The sequence below is a fragment of the Pseudophryne corroboree genome, chromosome 8, assembly GCF_028390025.1.
Source record: "Pseudophryne corroboree isolate aPseCor3 chromosome 8, aPseCor3.hap2, whole genome shotgun sequence".
Lineage (NCBI taxonomy): Eukaryota > Metazoa > Chordata > Amphibia > Anura > Myobatrachidae > Pseudophryne > Pseudophryne corroboree.
The window spans coordinates 26,114,475-26,134,946 of NC_086451.1; the positions used below are offsets into that span (position 1 = coordinate 26,114,475).

Genomic DNA, 20,472 nt, shown 5'->3' on the forward strand with positions numbered 1-20,472 from the left:
AGGAGACTTAAGTTTGGATCCCGTCTGTCGGAATGCCATCTACAGTATTTTGACAAGTGATGGGATTCCGGTGCCAACATTCTGACTGTCGGGATCCCGTTCGCCAGGATCCCAACTACATCCCGTGTGAACACGTGTTGACTGTAGGTGATATTTTATGTGATATGTTAGTCAATGTAGCCCATTATATTTTAATTACTGATAGGTAATAGTTGAAACATTACCCCCTGGTATGCCAAACCGTTACCCAGATTTAACAGACATGCCCACACTCCCAATTAGCCACACCCACTTTCTAGGCCTGCAAATTGGGTGAATCCCATATTAACTGACGATCCTTCTGAAGTGGGTCATTTCCTTTTACCCACAGGTACTGTTATCATTATGCCGCTGCCAGACATATTCCCTTTGTTTATTGCACTGTGCGCTTCTTAGTTCTTAACAATCCAGTATCAGAAAGGGGTGGGGCTTCACAATATTAGGATGTGGTTTATGTATATTGTGGGAGGGGCTTCTGTTGACCCAAGTCTGATTGTTAAAGCATTGGGAGGTACGGTGCTTAATTATTTAGGATAGAAAAAATAAAGCTTTTCTTTTGATTAGATTTCTCCATTATTAATTGTAATTTATTTTTCATAATCATTTGTAACTGCTGAAGTCCTTAGTGGGCTTCTGTGTAAACCTATTTTTTTGTCTTCCTAAATTTAACCCCTTTGCCGCTGGGGATTTGTTTTTCACCTCTGGTGAGTAAATGTTTTTGCACCTTTTTGGCCGCTCACTTCCCAGCAGCAGTGTTCCTCTTAACCCACAGAACCCCCACAAATCACAATATGTTTTTTTTCCTACCAGAAGGCTTTGCATTTTCAGACAATATCATTGGTTGGTAATTAGAATTTTTTTTTTTTTTTTACATCTACCAAATGATTTTTAAAAGATTTACATAGCATGGATTAATTAACGCACCCCGGCAAATAGTTGAAGGACACCTGAAAAACAAATATATATTTTTTCTTTTTTTTGTGTGTAAACTTGAATATTTTCATGTGCGCTGGCTCTTTTTTTTTATTAACTGTCGTATAATAAAGAGTTCAATGCAAAACCCTGGTCTGAACAGGAATTTTTTTTTAGGGAAAATGTGGTTAAAAAAGCGTAATTGAGAACATATCCGTACTTTCTTAACAAGTGAAAAATAAGCATAAGTGGGCCTAATTCTGAGTTGATCGCAGCAGCAAATTTGTTAGCAGTTGGACAAAACCATGAGGGTCATTCCGAGTTGATTGTAGCAGCAAGTTTGTTAGCAATTGGGCAAAACCATGTGCACTGCGGGTGGGGGGGGGGGGGGGGCAGATATAACATTTGCAGAGAGAGTTAGATTTGGGTCGGTTATTTTGTTTCTGTGCAGGGTACATATTGGCTGCTTTATTTTTATTTTTATTTCAGTTTGAATACACTCCACCCAAATCTAATCTCTCTGCACGTGTTACATCTGCCCCTCCTGCAGTGCACATGGTTTTGCCCAACTGCTAACAAAATTGCTGCTGTGATCAACTCAGAATTAGGCCCCATGGCCCTCATTCCGAGTTGTTCGCTCGCAAGCTGCTTTTAGCAGATTTACTCACGCTAAGCCGCCGCCTACTGGAAGTGAATCTTAGCTTCTTAAAATTGCGAACGACGTACTCGCAATATTGCGATTACACCTCTCTTAGCAGTTTCTGAGTAGCTCCAGACTTACTCGGCATCTGCGATCAGTTCAGTGCTTGTCGTTCCTGGTTTGACGTCACAAACACACCCAGCGTTCGCCCAGACACTCCTCCGTTTCTCCAGCCACTCCTGCGTTTTTCCCAGAAACGGTAGCGTTTTTCTGCACACACCCATAAAACGGCCAGTTTCTGCCCAGTAACACCCACTTCCTGTCAATCACACTACGATCACCAGAACGATGAAAAAGCCGTGAGTAAAATTCCTAACTGCATAGCAAATTTACTTGGCGCAGTCGCACTGCGGACATTGCGCATGCGCACTAAGCGGAAAATTGCTGCGATGCGAAAAAAAATACAGAGCGAACAACTCGGAATGACCACCCATGTGCACTGCAGGAGGGGCAGATATAACATGTGCAGAGGGAGTTAGATTTGGGTGGGGTGTATTCAAACTGAAATCTAAATTGCAGTGTAAAAATAAAGCAGCCAGTATTTACCCTGCACAGAAACAAAATAACCCGCCCAAATCTACCTCTCTCTGCAAATGTTATATCTGCCCCCCCTGCAGTGCACATGGTTTTGCCCAATTGCTAACAAACTTGCTGCTGCAATCAACTCAGAATTACCCCCAGTGCTTTAATAAATAGGCGATTAATGTATTTTTCACTGTTGGCTGTAAATGGACCCTTCATACAGGGCCGTCTTTTCATATGGGTTCTTGCCCAAGGGCCCCAGGAGTCTAAGGGCCCTAGGCTGATAGCTGAGGGTCCCTTCTTTCCAGGGGTACCAGATTTTTGAAAATCGTCCCTGGGGAACCAGAGATATCTGACTTCAAAGCAGTGGTCCCCATCTAAGACTGTTAATTGCTCTTTCCAGCCAGATATCTTGGGTTCTGTATGAATTATATCTTATCTGAGGGGACTCTCCAAAATATGGGACCCCTTCCCTTTCAGTGGACACTGGCAGCTTGACTCTACTATGCCCAGAACCCGAGATATCAGCCTTCCAGCAGCTGGTCCCTGCTCCAGCTCCACACATCTGGTTTGCAGTTTTATATGTTCACCGGTGGATTGCTCTGGATCCTGAACTCTGGTCCCCAAGTCCCCAGTACCTCCTGAAAGGTGTCCCCAGTACCTCCTGAAAGGTGTCCCCAGTACCTCCTGAAAGGTGGGACTCTCTAGTTTTTTTTTATCACATTCAAAGCTAAGAAATCTTTTTCCAGGAACTGGAGATATCTGCAGTCAAGCAAGCTGCCCTCCAACCAGAAAATGATGAAATATTAAGCCCATTCCACTATCCACCCCTCCCCTGCGTATTACACCCCCCTACCACCCTGGAAGTCATATACCGGGGCCCATTCATTCAGCCCAATGCCTCTTCTACAGTTTAGTGTTCTCTCTCCCACCCCATCTTCCACCATCTGTGCAGTAAAGAGTAATTGGCAGAAATTACTGCTCCAGGTCCTACATACTGAGCAGAAGATAGAACATACCCTACCGCCTGCTGACAGCACCCCCCACACCTACTGCTGAAGGATGGGTAGGGGGCCCAGTGCATTACTGTGCCCAGGGGCCTACACTGCTGTTAAGACGGCCCTGCCTTCAAATATAGCTCCTTAACGTCTGTCGTAAGCGTTTCTCAACTTGTAAGTATTAAGAGTACACCAGTGAAGCGTCGGGTTACGGTGTGACGCTGGGGTATGTAGTTTGTAGAATCAAATATCCTACAGAGTCCTCTATTAGAGCGTAAACAATTACAAGAACATTGAAATTAAAAATGGACATACAATCTAAGAATTGCGCAGTGAAAAGGAAAAGCAGCCTTGGTATCCTCCAAATGGGGGGGGAAAAACAAATTCCCTTTTATCAGATAAAAAGAAAGTATAGAGAATACCACTGGCGCTGAAGCCTTACAGATGACCCCTAATTTGAGGGGTAATATTAACCCAATATGAATGGGATAATGATAAATTATTCACAATTAAATGGTGAATGACAATAGATAATAGCCTGGCACCACCGCAAGTCCTCCTCGAGTTCCTCTTCTGTCCAAGTTTAGACAGAAGAGGAACACGAGGAGGACTTTGGTGGACTGTATGCTGAATAAACTCCTTGCGGTGGTGCCAGGCTATTTAGCCTTGGACCGCAACTGTTTATTATTAAACTAGCACACCGCACTTTTCGGAATATGGTGAGAGATCTCCATTTGCTGCACAAGTCACCTTATTTGGTCAGTCCGAATTGTGTTGTATACTCATATGATTTTTAACAGTTTTATTATCTTACTAGGCGATTCATCGCGCCCTACGGGCGCTCTTCACACCGTCGTTAGGGGCTTCGCCCCGTTAACCTCTGCACGGCTTTGCCGCGGGTGGGGGAGGGGGCAGTTAGCCGGGGTGGTGCGGTTGGGGGTGGGTGGGTGTGAGGGTGCTATGGTTGCAGGGGCGGGTGGGGGAGGGGGTGGAGTGCCACGGGTGGTGGGTGGATGCGGTGGGTGCCGCGGGTGTTGGTGCTGCGGGTGGGGGAGAGGGTGGGAGTGCCGCGGGTGGGGTGCGAATGCGGTTGGTTGCCGCGGGTGTTGGTGCTACGGGTTGGGGGAGGGGGCGGTAGTTCCGCGGGTGGGTGGCGCGGGTGTTTGTGCTCTGGGTGGGGGAGGGGACGGGAGTGCCGCGGGTGGTGCGCGTGTTGGTGCAGCGGGTGAGGGAGGGGGTGCCACGGGTGGTGGGTGGATGCGGTGGGTGGCGCGGGTGTTGGTGCTGCGGGTGGGGAGGGGGTGGAGTGCCACGGGTGGTGGGTGGATGCGGTGGGTGCTGCGGGTAGGTGGCGCGGGTGTTGGTGCTGCGGGTGGGGGAGAGGGTGGGAGTGCAGCGGTTGGGGGGCGAATGCGGTTGGTTACCGCGGGTGTTGGTGCTACGGGTTGGGGGCGGGAGTTCCGCGGGTGGGTGGCGCGGGTGTTTGTGCTGTGGGTGGGGGAGGGGACGGGAGTGCCGCGGGTGTTGGTGCAGCGGGTGGGGGAGGGGGGGTGCCACGGGTGGTGGGTGGATGCGGTGGGTGCCGCGGGTGTTGGTGCTGCGGGTGGAAGGGGGTGGAGTGCCACGGGTGGTGGGTGGATGCGGTGGGTGCCGTGGGTAGGTGGCGCGGGTGTTGGTGCTGCGGGTGGGGGAGAGGGTGGGGGGCGAATGCAGTTGGTTACCGCGGGTGTTGGTGCTGTGGGTGGGGGAGGGGGCAGAGTGCCACGGGTGGTGCGGGTGTTAGTGCTGCGGGTGGGGGAGGGGGTGGAGTGCCACGGGTGGTGGGTGGATGCGGTGGGTGCCGCGGGTAGGTGGCGCGGGTGTTGGTGCTGCGGGTGGGGGAGAGGGTGGATACGGCGGAGGGGCAGGGTTGCAGCGGGTGGGGGAGGGGCGGGGGGTGCTGCAGGTGTGGGAGCTACGGGTGGGAGTGCCGCGGGTGGGAGCGGATGTGGGGGATGCGTTGGGTGCCGCTGGGGGGGGTCAGTGGGTGTTGGTGCTGTGGGGGAGGGGGCAGAGTGCCACAGGTGGTGCGGGTGTTGGTGCTGTGGGTGGGGGAATGCCACGGGTGTTGGGTGGATGCGGTGGGTGCCGCGGGTGTTGGTGCTGCGGGTGGGGGAGAGGGTGGGAGTGCCGCGGGTGGGGGGCGAATGCGGTTGGTTGCCGCGGGTGTTGGTGCTACAGGTTGGGGGAGGGGGCGGGAGTTCCGTGGGTGGGTGGCGCGGGTGTTTGTGCTCTGGGTGGGGGAGGGGACGGGAGTGCCGCAGGTGGTGCGGGTGTTGGTGCTGCGGGTGGGGGAGGGGGGGGGGGGGAGTGCCACGGGTGGTGGGTGGATGCGGTGGGTGCCGCGGGTGTTGGTGCTGCGGGTGGGGTAGAGGGTGGGAGTGCCGCGGGTGGGGGGCGAATGCGGTTGGTTACCGCGGGTGTTGGTGCTACGGGTTGGGGGCGGGAGTTCCGCGGGTGGGTGGCGCGGGTGTTTGTGCTCTGGGTGGGGGAGGGGACGGGAGTGCCGCGGGTGTTGGTGCTACGGGTGGGGGAGGGGGGGTGCCACGGGTGGTGGGTGGATGCGGTGGGTGCCGCGGGTGTTGGTGCAGCGGGTGGGGGAGGGGGTGGAGTGCCACGGGTGGTGGGTGGATGCGGTGGGTGCCGCGGGTAGGTGGCGCGGGTGTTGGTGCTGCGGGTGGGGGAGAGGGTGGGAGTGCCGCGGGTGGGGGGCGAATGCGGTTGGTTGCCGCGGGTGTTGGTGCTACGGGTTGGGGGAGTGGGCGGGAGTTCCGCGGGTGTTTGTGCTCTGGGTGGGGGAGGGGACGGGAGTGCCGCGGGTGGTGCGCGTGTTGGTGCAGCGGGTGGGGGAGGGGGGGGGAGTGCCACGGGTGGTGGGTGGATGCGGTGGGTGCCGCGGGTGTTGGTGCTGCGGGTGGGGGAGGGTGTGGAGTGCCACGGGTGGTGGGTGGATGCGGTGGGTGCTGCGGGTAGGTGGTGCGGGTGTTGGTGCTGCGGGTGGGGGAGAGGGTGGGAGTGCAGCGGGTGGGGGGCGAATGCAGTTGGTTACCGTGGTTGTTGGTGCTACGGGTGGGGGAGGGGGCGGGAGTTCTGCGGGTGGGTGGCGCGGGTGTTTGTGCTCTGGGTGGGGGAGGGGACGGGAGTGCCGCGGGTGGTGTGGGTGTTGGTGCAGCGGGTGGGGGAGGGGGGGGGGTGCCACGGGTGGTGGGTGGATGCGGTGGGTGCCGCGGGTGTTGGTGCTGCGGGTGGGGGAGGGGGGGAGTGCCACGGGTGGTGGGTGGATGCGGTGGGTGCCGCGGGTGTTGGTGCTGCGGGTGGGGGAGAGGGTGGGAGTGCCGCGGGTGGGGTGCGAATGCGGTTGGTTGCCGCGGGTGTTGGTGCTACGGGTTGGGGGAGGGGGCGGGAGTTCCGCGGGTGGGTGGCGCAGGTGTTTGTGCTCTGGGTGGGGGAGGGGACGGGAGTGCCGCGGGTGGTGCGCGTGTTGGTGCAGCGGGTGGGGGAGGGGGGGGGAGTGCCACGGGTGGTGGGTGGATGCGGTGGGTGCCGCGGGTGTTGGTGCTGCGGGTGAGGTGGAGTGCCACGGGTGGTGGGTGGATGCGGTGGGTGCTGCGGGTAGGTGGCGCGGGTGTTGGTGCTGCGGGTGGGGGAGAGGGTGGGAGTGCAGCGGGTGGGGGGGCGAATGCGGTTGGTTACCGCGGGTGTTGGTGGTACGGGTGGGGGAGGGGGCGGGAGTTCCGCGGGTGGGTTGCGTGGGTGTTTGTGCTCTGGGTGGGGGAGGGGACGGGAGTGCCGCGGGTGGTGGGTGGAGACGGTGGGTGTTTGTGCTACGGGTGGGGGAGGGGGCAGGAGCAGTGGCGCCACAACGTGGGTGCGGGGAGTGCGACCCGCACCCGGGTGTTACCCTCTGAGGGGTGACACCAAAGTGCCGGCTCCTGTCACAGCGCAGAAGCCAGCACTGCAGATTCAGCAGTGTCCCCCGAACCACAACGTGCCGAAAACGGGGGTCAAGACACGAAGCCACGCCCCTTCCGCGATGCCACGCCCCCTTTTTCGCCCGCGACCGCAGCGGGTGTTAGAAAAGTGAAGACTCTGGGCGGGAGTGCTGCGGATGTTGGTGCTGCGGGAGGGGGAGGGGACGGGAGTGCAGCGGGAGGGGGGCAGATGCGGGCGGTTGCCACGGGCGGAAGGGAGGGGGGGGGGGCGAGTCACTGTTCAGCATGTCTCCCTGACTCAGTGGCAGCCGCAAGACTGTGAGGCGGGTAATGTGAGTTCCGCTCACAGTCAGCGGCTGCGGTGTCACCACTCACCAGGGGCAGTACGGGGAGAAGGGAGACAGGGGACTGGGCGGAGATCGGGAGGGGACTGGGTGGAGAGAGGGAGGGGACTGTTCCTGGCCAGATCTGTGCCTGTGACTCCGCCCAGCGTTACGGCCAGCACAGAGTCACAGACTTGGGCAAATATATAGGAGATGTTTTTATCATGTTACTATGATGTTGTAATAAATTATCCATTGTCATTCACCATTTAATTGTGGATAATTTCTCATTATCCCATTCATACTGGGTTAATATTACCCCTCAAATTAGGGGTCATCTGTAAGGCTTCAGCGCCAGTGGTTTTCTCTATACTTTCTTTTTATCTAATTACAAGAGCATTAACCAAAATTCTTAGAATTTTTCTCAAAAATGGATGCCTTCAACACAGGCCTATATAAATGAAATACTGCATTTTCAAATCAGTGTTTTATTATCAGGATATCTCATTTGAGGACCTACTTTCTCCATCCCATTAATATGAATCATTATCAGTGAGGTCCCACGCCCTGCACCTGAACGTTAAGTGATATTAGTAAGCACGTATACTGGATTAAGACATTTAGAGGCCTCAAGCATTTAAAAGATTTTGGTGCCCCCATTTATACTGTATTTTGCTACCCAAAAAAAACTCAAAGAAAAGTTATCTCCAAAATGCTTGCTAAGGCCTTTAAAAATGTCCACATTTGGAGACCCCCACCACCCATCTGGCAACACTGTACTGACCACTGCTGCACTCACTCTCAGCAGACGACTGAACAGGACAGCCGATATTACCAAGATCACGTCAGCCTCAGTGGAGCATGTCCCAGTTTACCAATTACCAGATTCTGATTTTGTTGAATTCCCAAGATTAATATATGTCATTAACCTCTATTATTACTATTATATTATTTTATATATATATATATATATATATATATATATATATATATATATATATATATATACATACACACACACACACACACACACACACACACACACACACACACACACACTATATATATATATATATATATATATAATATATTTTATTTATTTATTGTGGGAGTCCCTTTTTGAGGAACCTGGTTCAACTGCACCATTTGCAGTTTTGCAACATATGGTCAATGGCAAATCCGGCAATGGAAATTTTCTGTGGTGTTCCCCTTCCCTTAATGCCTTAAGCATGTGCTCATTTAGCTTAATGGTTAATCCAGATCCTGACATATAAGCAGAGATAAAGGTATGGGCGATCATAAAATTAACCCTTTTGTTGGATAAAAAGAGAGTGTAGAAATTGTTTCCAACATAAATTAATGGGTACATATGATTATAAACATGTTTTGAAGAATTTGGCTTCTCTTTTGTTACTTTAATCTCTATCCATACTTTATAGAATACAGTAATCCATGTCTGGAAAGCCATAAACGGTCTCTTTGTGGAGTACTTATCTTATACTCCTAAATCCCAAAGCCTTCTTCAGTGCCAGTTTTACCTCCCTATTTCTCAGGCTGTAAATGATGGGGTTCAACATAGGGGTCATGATTGTGTACAACACAGCCACCACTTTGACATCTTTGTCCATGGCGTAGGTGGAGGATGGCCAGATGTAGCTGAAGATCCCACTGCCGTAATACAGGGCCACCACCGTGAAGTGAGAAATGCAGGTGGAGAATGTCCTAAATCTGCCTCTGCTGGTGCTAATCTTTGTAACCGCTGCAATGATTCGGCCATAGGTTACAAGAATAAAGATTAGTGGCCCCATCCCAGCTGCGACTACCACTATCATGAAAAGGGCCTCCCCAACTCGTGTGTCAGAACAAGACAACTTGAAGAGAGGAGTAACGTCGCAGAAGAAATGGTCCACTTTATTTTGCCTACAAAAGTCAAGCTGACCTATTGACACAGATTGGACCACCGAGTTCACAAGACCACTACCCCAGCAAGCAATGACCATCCTGAATCTCACTGCTCTGCTCATGATTAGACTGTAGTTCAATGGGAAACAGATGGCCACATATCTATCGTAGGCCATCACGGCAAGAGTGTAACACTCCACCACCATGAACAACTGGAAGAAATAGAGTTGGGTGATGCACTCGGCGTAGGAGATGGCCTTCTGGGCAGTGACCAGGATGAACAGGAGTTTGGGGACAGTGACGGAGGACAATAAGATGTCAATGACCGCAAGGTTGGCCAAGAAGAAGTACATTGGCGTATGTAGTCGCTGATCTGAAGATATCACGACAAGAATCACAATGTTACCAACAACAGTGATAAGGTAGATGTGGAGGAAGATGAGGAAAATCTGGAGCTGAGGTTCTGGGGTTTCTGAAAGCCCTACAACCAGGAAGATGGACACAGATGACCGGTTTTCCCAGTTAGAGTATTCCATTGAATAATCATTGATCTAAAAGAAGCAAAGTTGCAATTAGATAGTGGCCATAAATGACACCTACCCTAACGAGCTCCTCTTCACAGTGATAATAGTCCACTACTGTTTTCTAAACCTTATTTTTCCTTTGCCTTACTCATGAATGAATTAGTTCATTGATGTCAAAATACCATTAGCTCAACCATGGCTATTTACTAACATTGCTCCAAGGTACAAATCTGCATTAAAACTTTCATAAACAACAAACCTTTTCTGGACATCACACCCTTCCTCAGTGAGGTGGACAGTCTGGGAACTGGATGACCCATTTAGCTGTGAATGGCGCCATTTTGTCTACTCCACCCACGTTTCAATGGCACAACTGCAGGTTTAAGCGGAGGGAAGCGGGGTCATGATGTAGCAGTTCACATCGCCCTGTCTCCAGTACACTGGGATCCTCAAATAAACTGAGGTCTGCAGTACCACAGGTTGTCCATAAATATCGGGACCTTGCTCAGACCAGTGCAACATGTTCCCTCCCAGGTCTCTATAGCTTAATTATTAACGAATGTTATATGTATTGCTATATTATTGTTTTTAATAAGCCCCAACCACCCTAAACTCAGAGTGCACAGAGATATTACTAAGGAACTACAACTGGGATAATCTGTTCGGTCTGGATGGCTGTCTGCTGCTTGTAAAGTGAAGATCACAATGTGGGAGAGTAACAACCCCTCAATTAATTGTCCAACCCCCCCCCCCCCCCCCTCCCGCAGCAGCGTTTACTATCAGTCTCACTTAAGGGTGATTTCTTCTTCCTCAGTTCCCTAAAATATATAGGACATTGTAGGAGAAAACCAGTTGAAACCCATGCAAGCAGGAGATGGGTGGTGGTGTGTGTGTGGGGTATATACAAACTCCACACAGATATGGCCCTAGTGGGAATTGAACCCATGACCTCAGTGCTCAGTGCTATGAGGCAGTCATGCTAACCATTACATTATCCATATATCTTGCCCCCATTCTTACTGTGTTCCCACCCAGTGATGCATTCCTTCTTCACTCCTGGCTCTCTAGCAGTGGCTGCTGTTGGGACAGACCTTACACAATATATATGTGTGTGTGTGTGTGTGTGTGTTTGACTGATGTTTTTACTTGAGAAAAAGCAGTGTAAGAGAGATGAGGGTCCGTGTGCAGGCCCCATCCAAGCCACCTTCTCTCCTGCAGCACAGTAGACTGGCTTTGTGCACAGGTGCCTGCGCCACGTTTCCAGTGACTTCCCCATAGCGCATGTGCAAAATCACCTAGGATCCATTATGCTCAACTTGACAAAGGGTGTGCAAGTGCCGAAACGTTGTGGTTACCACTGCGATGATAGAGATATATATATATATATATATATATATATATATATATATATACACAGGATGAGCATCCCTTATCCAAAATGCTCGGGACCAGAAGTATTTGGATATGGGATTTTTCCGTATTTTGGAATAATTGCATACCATAATGACATATCATGGCGATGGGACCTAAGTTTAAACACAGAATCCATTTATGTTTCATATACACCTTATACACACAGCCTGAAGGTCATTGTAGACAATATTTGTAAGAACTTTGTGCATTAAACAAAGTGTGTGTACATTCACACAATTCATTTATGTTTTAGATACACCTTATACACACAGCCTGAAGGTCATTTAATACAGTGTTTTTAATAACTTTGTGTATTTAACAAAGTTTGTGTACATTGAGCCATCAGAAAACAAAGGTTTCACTATCTCACTCTCACGCAAAAAATTATGTATTTCGGAATATTCCGTATTTCAGAATATTTGGATATGGGATACTCAACCTCTATCTATCTATCTATCTATCTATCTATCTATCTATCTATCTATCTAATACCCACGCAGAGTTTCAGTCCCAATATTGTTGATAATGTCCAACTGTATAGAATCACTTTATACTCCCCTGGTAAAGGGTGGCTGCCAGATTCCAAATGACCAATGTTCAGTCGGTCTTCTCATTAAATCTAGAGGAATCTTGAATGTTTCAAGTCCCCAGCAATGCCATATATAGAAGAGAGAAAAAGTAGCCAGGAGCCCAGGCGTGTGACGCCAGTTGGACGAAACCTTCGAGATTCCATCGCTGAGCAAAAGAGCGTCCAGACTGTGGGCTTCACCTAAACTCAAGCGACATAAAAAGTGGATATGTCCACTTGAGATGTTACTTTTTAATTTCAAGGGTGCTCTGAATTGGTGAAGGTTTCCACATACAGGGGGTAATTCGGAGTTGATTGCAGCAGCAAATTTGTTAGCAGTTGGGCAAAAGCATGTGCACTGCAGGGGGGGGCAGATATAACATGTGCAGAGAGAGTTAGATTTGGGTGGGTTATTTTGTTTCTGTGCAGGGTAAGTACTGGCTGCTTTATTTTTACACTGCAGTTTAGATTTCAGTTTGAACACACCCCACCCAAATCTAACTCTCTCTGTACATTTTACATCTGCCCCACCTGCAGTGCACATGGTTTTGCCCAACTGCTAACAAATTTGTTGCTGCGATCAACTCTGAATTACCCCCATAGCCCACTACTTACTGCACTAGAAGTCTCTGTTCTTACCCATTTCCTCTCTCTCTCTCTCTCTCTCTATATATATATACAATGCTTCTTAGGTGCGGCACTCAGCTCCAAAATCCAAAAAGTACAAACACAAAGTTTGATTATCAACGTGTCTCATTATGGGTGTTTATACCTGACACCCATAATGAGACAATCAGGAGCCATATGCAGCAGAGTCATATATAATATATATAGATAGATAGATAGATAGATAGATAGATAGATAGATAGATAGATAGACAGACAGACAGAAAGACAGACCAATGCTTGTGAGCTATCAGTGATTGTTGGATTTATGTGTTGTCATCTAGTTTATCTCCCTGTATTTAAAAACCCACATAGCTCAGCATACCAAGCAGGGGATTTGAACACCAAACCTAATGTACTGCAATCAGTCACTTAGCACAAGTGCTGTTTGCTCCTCAGTTGGAAGCTTATGAATTGTAAGTATAGTAAGCTAGTTGTAAAGGTATAATGGTCAGTAGTAAGTGGCTTGAGATCCTGGCTGCTACTGTCACTGGCCTGTCCCCATCTAAGAGGTCTATGTACTGGAGAGAGTTAAAGTGGATGGAGATAAAGTACCAACCAACCAGCTCCTAACTGTCATGTTACAGACTGTAGGCAGGCTGGTACTTTATCTCCGTCCACTTTATCTCTCTCCAAGTCTTAGTAAATAATAGACCTCTATATTGGGAGCTGCCTCACAATTTTTCCAGCAGCTGCTTAAAGCATTTCAAATACACCTCACCAGAGGTAAAGAGCAGCTGCCATAAGTACAGTATATCTGGGGCATAAAAAGAAGTATTTGCAGTCACACAGAAGTGCACCCCCCAGTGGTGAAATTAGATAGTAGCAGGAAGAGAAACTCGCTATGAATATGTTTGCAACGCTACAACAATTGAGAATTTAAAATACACAAATATGAATACTGTGACGTTGTAGTATGTAAGGTAAAAGCTAGTAAAATATAAATATTACCTAAAGCCAAAGGACATACATAACGTACCAAAGATCCAGGGGCGTCTCTAGAGAGTGTGCAGACTCCGTGTGTGGGCCCCCTCCTCTCCCGTAGCCGTCGCACCGCTGCTAGCGCACTGACCACTAGAGACTCTGCCACAGTGCTAGAGTCTACAGCGCATGTGCAGGACTATGAAAAATGGCCACCGCGCCATTTTTCCGGAGTCCTGCGCATGTGCTGTAGACTCTGGCACTGTGCGAGAGTCTCTAGTGGTCAGTGCGCTAGCAGCGGTGCGACGGCTACGGGAGAGGAGGGGGCCCACACACGGTCAGTGATGGACTCCGGAGAGGTAAGTATAGGAGAAATGGGTGCAGTGTGTGCGGTGTGGGCCCCCCCCCCCCCCCCCCCGGGACTCAGGGCCCCATGTGCACCGCACACACTGCACCCATTACAGAAACGCCAATGCAAAGATCACTTCATCAGTTATAAACAGTTAATAGGGAGCAACATATATTTGTGGCAAATAAAACCCTTTTAAATATATATGAAAATACTTCACAATGGGTAAAGAACCCTAAAACGGGTATTATTGTTGGCAACCAGACACATATATTTCTAATTGTAAAGCGCAACAGAATATGCTGCGCTGTATAATTAAGAAACTGTTAATAAATAATAAATAAATAATGATAGCTTTGCCCAATATATGAAAAGGATTACCCCCAGCGATTGCCGGCTATTTCCTGCCGTCAGTAAAGTCTCCGCCCTCCATCTGAATAGTTAGGTCAAGTTAGCAGATATTGCGGCAGTGAGGGTCATTCTGAGTTGATCGTAGCTGTGCTAAATTTAGCACAGCTACGATCATACACACTGACATGCGGGGGGACGCCCAGCACAGGGCTAGTCCGCCCCGCATGTCAGTGCCGGCTCCCCCCCCCGCAGAAGTACAAAGGCATCGCACAGCGTCGATGCCTTTGCACTTCAAAAGTAGCTCCCAGCCAGCGCAGCTTTAGCGTGCCGGCCGGGAGCTACTCATCGCTCCCCGGCCCGCAGCGGCTGTATGTGACGTCGTGCAGCAGCTGCAGCCTGACCCCCGTTCGGTCCGGCCATGCCTGCGTTGGCCGGACCGCGCTTACGAAACGGCGGCCAAACGCCGCCGTTCCGCCCCCCCTCTCCCCCTGCCCAGCGTCCACCTCTGCCTGCGGCGTGCAATCGGGTCAGAATGACCCCCAGTATTTGTACCACCAAGGTTCTGTTCTGCTATCAATATCCCAGGTCGGCAATAACAGAACAAAGTCATATTAAACATGTTTTATTCTTTGGTAATCCATTTTTTCATTTAAGTTTTTTTATTTTATTTCATTTTATCTATTATACTGCGTTTTTTTCCAGTAAGTGTTGATGAGACTGTCCAAGTGAAGGGGTAAATTAACTCTTACCGGTCTGTGACAGTATTACCAGGAACGCAGAGTCTCGCTGAGCTGCCATAATATTTTTTTAAGGTATTTAAAAAGAGACAGAAATGATTTCCTATATTCACTAAAGGTGGGTACACTACACACTGTGCAATACGCTCCATGAATGATGTCGCACAGTGTGTACCCTTCCCTCCCGGGCCGCCCGACATCGTGCGTACACACTGAGCGATACTGCAAACGATATCGCTCATTGACATCACGCCGCCGCTGGCCCCTACATGCAGTTTTGGCCGACACAGCCAATTGACCTGCATGTACGGCCGGGTTTAGTATGAAATACCTACAATCAAAATCCCCACGGTCAAAATACCGACAACAATTGACCCACGGTCAAATTCCCGACAAGGTAGAAATACCGACATTTAAAATGTCGACATGTCAAAATGTTGTCACAAGTTTTTTATAGTTTTTTTAGTGTGTATGTCAACATGGGTCGACATGGACACCATATAAGAGTACTGCGTCCCCTCACACGGCTTGCTGCGCTCGGCACACTGTTATATTCCCCCTCCAGGTCCACTGGGATGGTAAAGTATGAACAAGTCGGTTTTAATGAAAAAATCATGTAAAACTCATTTCAACTTTCCCTCCTGTCAACAATTTAAATGTCGGTATGTTGACCTTGTCGGTATTTTAAATGTCGGCAATTTGACCATATCGGGATTTTGACCTTGTCGGGAGTTTGACCGTCGGTCAATGGTTGCCGGACTTTTGAGCCGTCGGGATTTTGATTGTAGGTAAATTGACCGCATCCTGTACGGCAGACAGAGGTGGTCATTAATGACCCCTGGGAACGCGCCTCGGCCATCGTTTGCGGCATACGCACTGTGCAATATTTTAGTAAATATTGCGCAGAAGGAATTGACTAAAATATCGCACAGTGTGTACGCACCTTAAGAGTTGTTTTGTAAATAAAATGATAAAAGGATCCCTATCTTATATACTGTAATGTGAAATATTCTGAGATATGCTCATAAGAGTGTGTAGATATGAAATTATAAACTGACATAGATAAATACAAAATCCATAACTACACGATGGAAGTCAAACGTCCAAAATGCTCAGTATTCAGATGTATACACTTCTTATACTAGCAAAAATAATGTCTCACAACTAATCAAAGCTGTTTTGCAAATTAAAGCTATTGTTCTGCTGCCGTCTGGGGAAAAATAAGCAATTGCTAAAGTTTTATCTAATCTACCTACTAACCTATCTACTAATCTTCCTACTAACCTATCTACTTATGAGCCAGAGAATTAATCTGACAAGTATCAAATCAAAGGCTTTACGGAGATTATGGAGATTGGTACATATGGAAATGTGACCTTGGGGTAAATTTACTAAGATGGGAGTTCTATTTGAGATGGGATGTTGCCCATAGCAACCAATCAGATTCCAGGTATTATCTTCTAGAAGGTGCTAGATAAATGAGAGGTAGAATCTGATTGGTTGCTATGGACTACATCCCATCTTAAATAGAACGCCCATCTTAGTAAATTTACCCCCAAGACTCTGAAAACTGCATTTTCAGAGTTTTGTCTGCATTTCCGGCTTTCGTACATCCCACCCTAAATCTTCTGAAATGACACACACGGCGAGATGCTTGCTATGTCCGATTTTGACTATGCGATTTCCCTTGAACTCCCCCAGAGCCCAGGTAGCACTGATAGTACAGATTTTGACTATGGGCCTAATTCAGACCTGATCTCTGCTGCAAATTTGTTAGCTAATGGGCAAAACCGTGGGGGTCATTCCGAGTTGATCGCTCGCTGCCGTTTTTCACAGCGAACAGGTTACTACTGCGCATGCACCGCAATGCGCAGGCGCGTCGTACGGGTACAAAGCGGATCGTTGCTGGGCGATGGATTTAACAAAGAATCCATTCGCACGGCCGATCGCAAGGAGATTGACCGGAAAAGGGCGTTTATGGGCGTCAACTGACCGTTTTCAGGGAGTGTTTGGAAAAACGCAGGCGTGTCCAGGCGTTTGCAGGGCGGGTGTCTGACGTCAAGATATCTATCTATCTATCTATCTATCTAGCTCATTTATCAATGAGTGATAAATTTCACTGTGAGTGATAAATTGCACCAGCCAATAGAAACATAGAATTTGACGGCAGATAAGAACCACTTGGCCCATCTAGTCTGCCCCTTTTTTATTTTATCCTTTAGGTAATCTCAACCCTTTTTTTACCTTAATTCTTTGGAAGGATATTCATATGCCTGTCCCAAGTATGTTTAAATTGCCCTACCACCTCCGATGGGAGGCTATTCCACCTCTGATGGGAGGCTATTCCACTTATCCACTACCCTTTCTGTGAAGTAATTTTTCCTTAAATTTCCCCTGAACCTCCCCCCCTCCAGTCTCAATGTATGCCCTCGAGTTCTAATACTTCTTTTCCTTTGAAGAATGTTTCCCTCCTGAACTTTGTTAAGACCCTTCAATCAGCTCCTAACTGCCATGTAACAGACTGTGTTTGAAAATGACAGTTAGGAGCTGATTGGTTTGTGCAATATATCACTCACAGTTAAATGTATCACTCATTGATAAATGAGCCCATATCTATCTATCTATCTATCTATCTATCTATCTATCTATCTATCTTATAAAGGTGGCACAGGTTATCACATTAGTGTTAAACATAAGACATGTATCCTGCTGTGAAACTCACCTGCACACTGGCTATTAATTGCGAAACCTCCACCAAGCATATCTGCTATAAAACACTGTGGAAGCAGCTGACAGGAAATGAGCCGTTACCTGTGAAAGAAATATCCTGCCGCAGACTCCACAATGACATCAGTGCTACAGTCATACTTGCCTACCTGACCCTCTCCATGAGGGAGAAAATGCTCTGTTCCTGAACTTTCCTGGTAATGTATGATTGCCATCACCTGTGGTGAAACACCTTTCTTATCAATTAACTAGCTCACCACAGGTGATGGCAATCATACATTACCAGGAAAGTCCAGGAACAGAGCATTTTCTCCCTCATGGAGAGGGTCAGGTAGGCAAGTATGGCTACAGTGTAATGACCCGGCAGACAGAAACAGCACAAGGTGCAAATTAAATACAGGTGTTATATGAGTAGTATGTACCATATCATACCTCCCAACATGACCCTCTCCAGGAGGGACACAATGCTCTGCTCCTGGACTTCCCTCTTAATTTAAGAGAGACATCACCTGTGCTGAAACACCTTTCTTATCCATTAACCTGTTCAACACAGGTGCAGACAATCATATATTAAGAGAGAAGTCCAGAAGCAGAGCATTCTGTCCCTCCTGGAAAGGGTCATATTGGGTGGTATGCCATATCCCTATGATTCCTGACAGCCCGTTGCTTAGACGTGATGTATCTGGTGCCATACTCACAGTCTCTCCTGATGTCTCCAATGCTCGCTCTGCCACCTGCTCTCCTATGTACAGTCATAAAGCCCTCTGGGGCAGATCCCACATGGCATCATCGCCTCTTGCACAACGTAACTTTCTAAACTCTGCAAAACTTTCACACCTGGAAACTTTCTACACAATGCACTCCATAACACAAACTGCATCATGGGACTCACGGCTCTAGAAAATTTACGAAGTCTTTAGAAGTTTTGGAATTTCTGCACAATGTGGCCTGAAACGTCCTCAGATCTTCAACTAATCAACCAAAATCCTGGGTCTAGCCCAGGTCACTGAACACGGGTTTCAAGCCGTGTCACTCGGCTTGAAACTCGTTTACACCGCAGGCTGGACCTGGATTATTGCTGGAGCTTCACTGCTGGTGCTTGGAGATGATATCACCTCCAAGCGCCGGGGAGCCGGCTCTCCACAGGGTGTCAACAGGACCCGGGTCACCCGTTCACATTGCCCCTTAACCCTGCTCTTTACCCAAGTTGATTCTCAGGTAAATGGACCTGGGTTATTTTTTGGGGACCCTTTCACACCAAACCGTAACCTGGGTTAACCCGGAAAAGGGTATAAGGCATCAAAATAGATTAAAGGACCACAAAATACCAAATAACACGCTATAGAAAATATTTTGTCATTATTTATTGAGCGTTGTTTATTCTGGAAGTGTTGTGGCCCCTTGGGCAGCAGCGACTTCAATCAAACCTTTCCGGTAATGGTTGATCAATCACGCACATCAGTTTTTGGGGAATTCTCACCGGTTCCTCCATACAGAACTGCTTCATCTCATGGATGTTGGTGGGATTTCTTGCATGAAGTTCCTTCCACAACATATTTGTTGGATTAAGGTCTGAACTCTTCTGAAATTTCTTCTGCTTCAACCATTATCTGTTGACTCATTTGAGCGTTTATAGTCTTTGCTTTGCTGCAAGACCCACCTTCAGTTTATGAATAGAGGCCCTGACCTTCTCCTGTACAGTTCAGGGTCTCCGAAAAATTCCCCTGGGTCCAGCATTCATAGTTACATCAATGGTGGCAAGTTCTCCTGGTTTGGTGGCAGCAAAACAGCCCCAAATCATGATACTGCCACCACTGTGTTACGTGAGATTCCTATGTTGGAATCCAGTGTTTAGTTTTCTTCAAACATAACTTTTCTCATTTCAACTAAAACGTTCTATTTTAGACTAATGAGTACACAGAACATTCTTCCAGTAGGTGGAACATCTAGGTGATCTTTAGCAAACAAGCATTAATGTTCTTCTGATGGAGTAGCTGCCCTTCCTTACCCAGTACTCTTGTTTCGTATTTGCTGGATGATGGTCTCATGAACACTGACATTAGCCAGTGAAAGAGAATCTGCTGGTCCTGTGACATTACCCCGGGGGCCATTGTAATCTCCTGGAACATGTGCCATGCACTTGGAGTGATTTTTCTGAAGGACCACTTCTGGGAAAGGTAACAATGGTGTTGAATTATCTCTGTACACTATCTACCTGATAATAAGGTGGTTAAGGGCGGTTAATAATCCTAGTGGGTCACATACTGTTTACAAAGAAAAATGGAATGTTGGATCATTCATTTTGATCAATGAATAAATGAAAAAGTATATCATTATGTGTAAGGTTTGATTTAGTATGGTTGTCTTTATTTTTTAAACTTCGAGATCTCAACACGTGTTAGCTCACATTTATGCTGAGTTTCAGAAAATTGAAAAGGTTTACCGACTTTCTAGCACCAATGTAGCTTATGGCATTATGGTGAGACAGGGGCATTTTCAAAGCTTGGTTTGCCCCCACCCTTCATGTGCTGTGAGTTCACGAACACCTGGTCCCAGTGGCGCCATCTTTCTGATGATATATTTGTCAAGATGGCACTTGTACAGAGAGAGTAAAGTCTCTGGCATTGCGCCTGATTTAGATTTGTAAGGAAACGCAACGGTATATGTACAAATCCGGCGGTTTGTGGTCTGCCCATTTGGGGGGCAGCAACCAGCACCGTTCTTCAAAATGTCACCCTTGTTTTGTAGGAAATAATGTGTAATCAGGTCTCACCTGACAATATCTATTCACTTTGTCATATCAGCCAAACACATCTCAGCCTAAATCTGCAGGACCAGTGTTTGATTTA

General features: G+C 48.1%; 1 protein-coding gene across 1 annotated transcript; it reads right to left on the bottom strand.

Annotated features, from left to right (window-relative positions):
* Positions 1–8,941: 8,941 nt before the first annotated feature.
* On the bottom strand, positions 8,942–9,908 carry LOC134947433 (olfactory receptor 5A2-like). The gene has a single exon (XM_063935529.1). It carries the CDS (start codon positions 9,901–9,903, stop codon positions 8,956–8,958), a length of 948 nt encoding a protein of 315 aa, XP_063791599.1. The 5' UTR covers positions 9,904–9,908; the 3' UTR covers positions 8,942–8,955.
* Between the last annotated feature and the right edge of the window lie 10,564 nt (positions 9,909–20,472).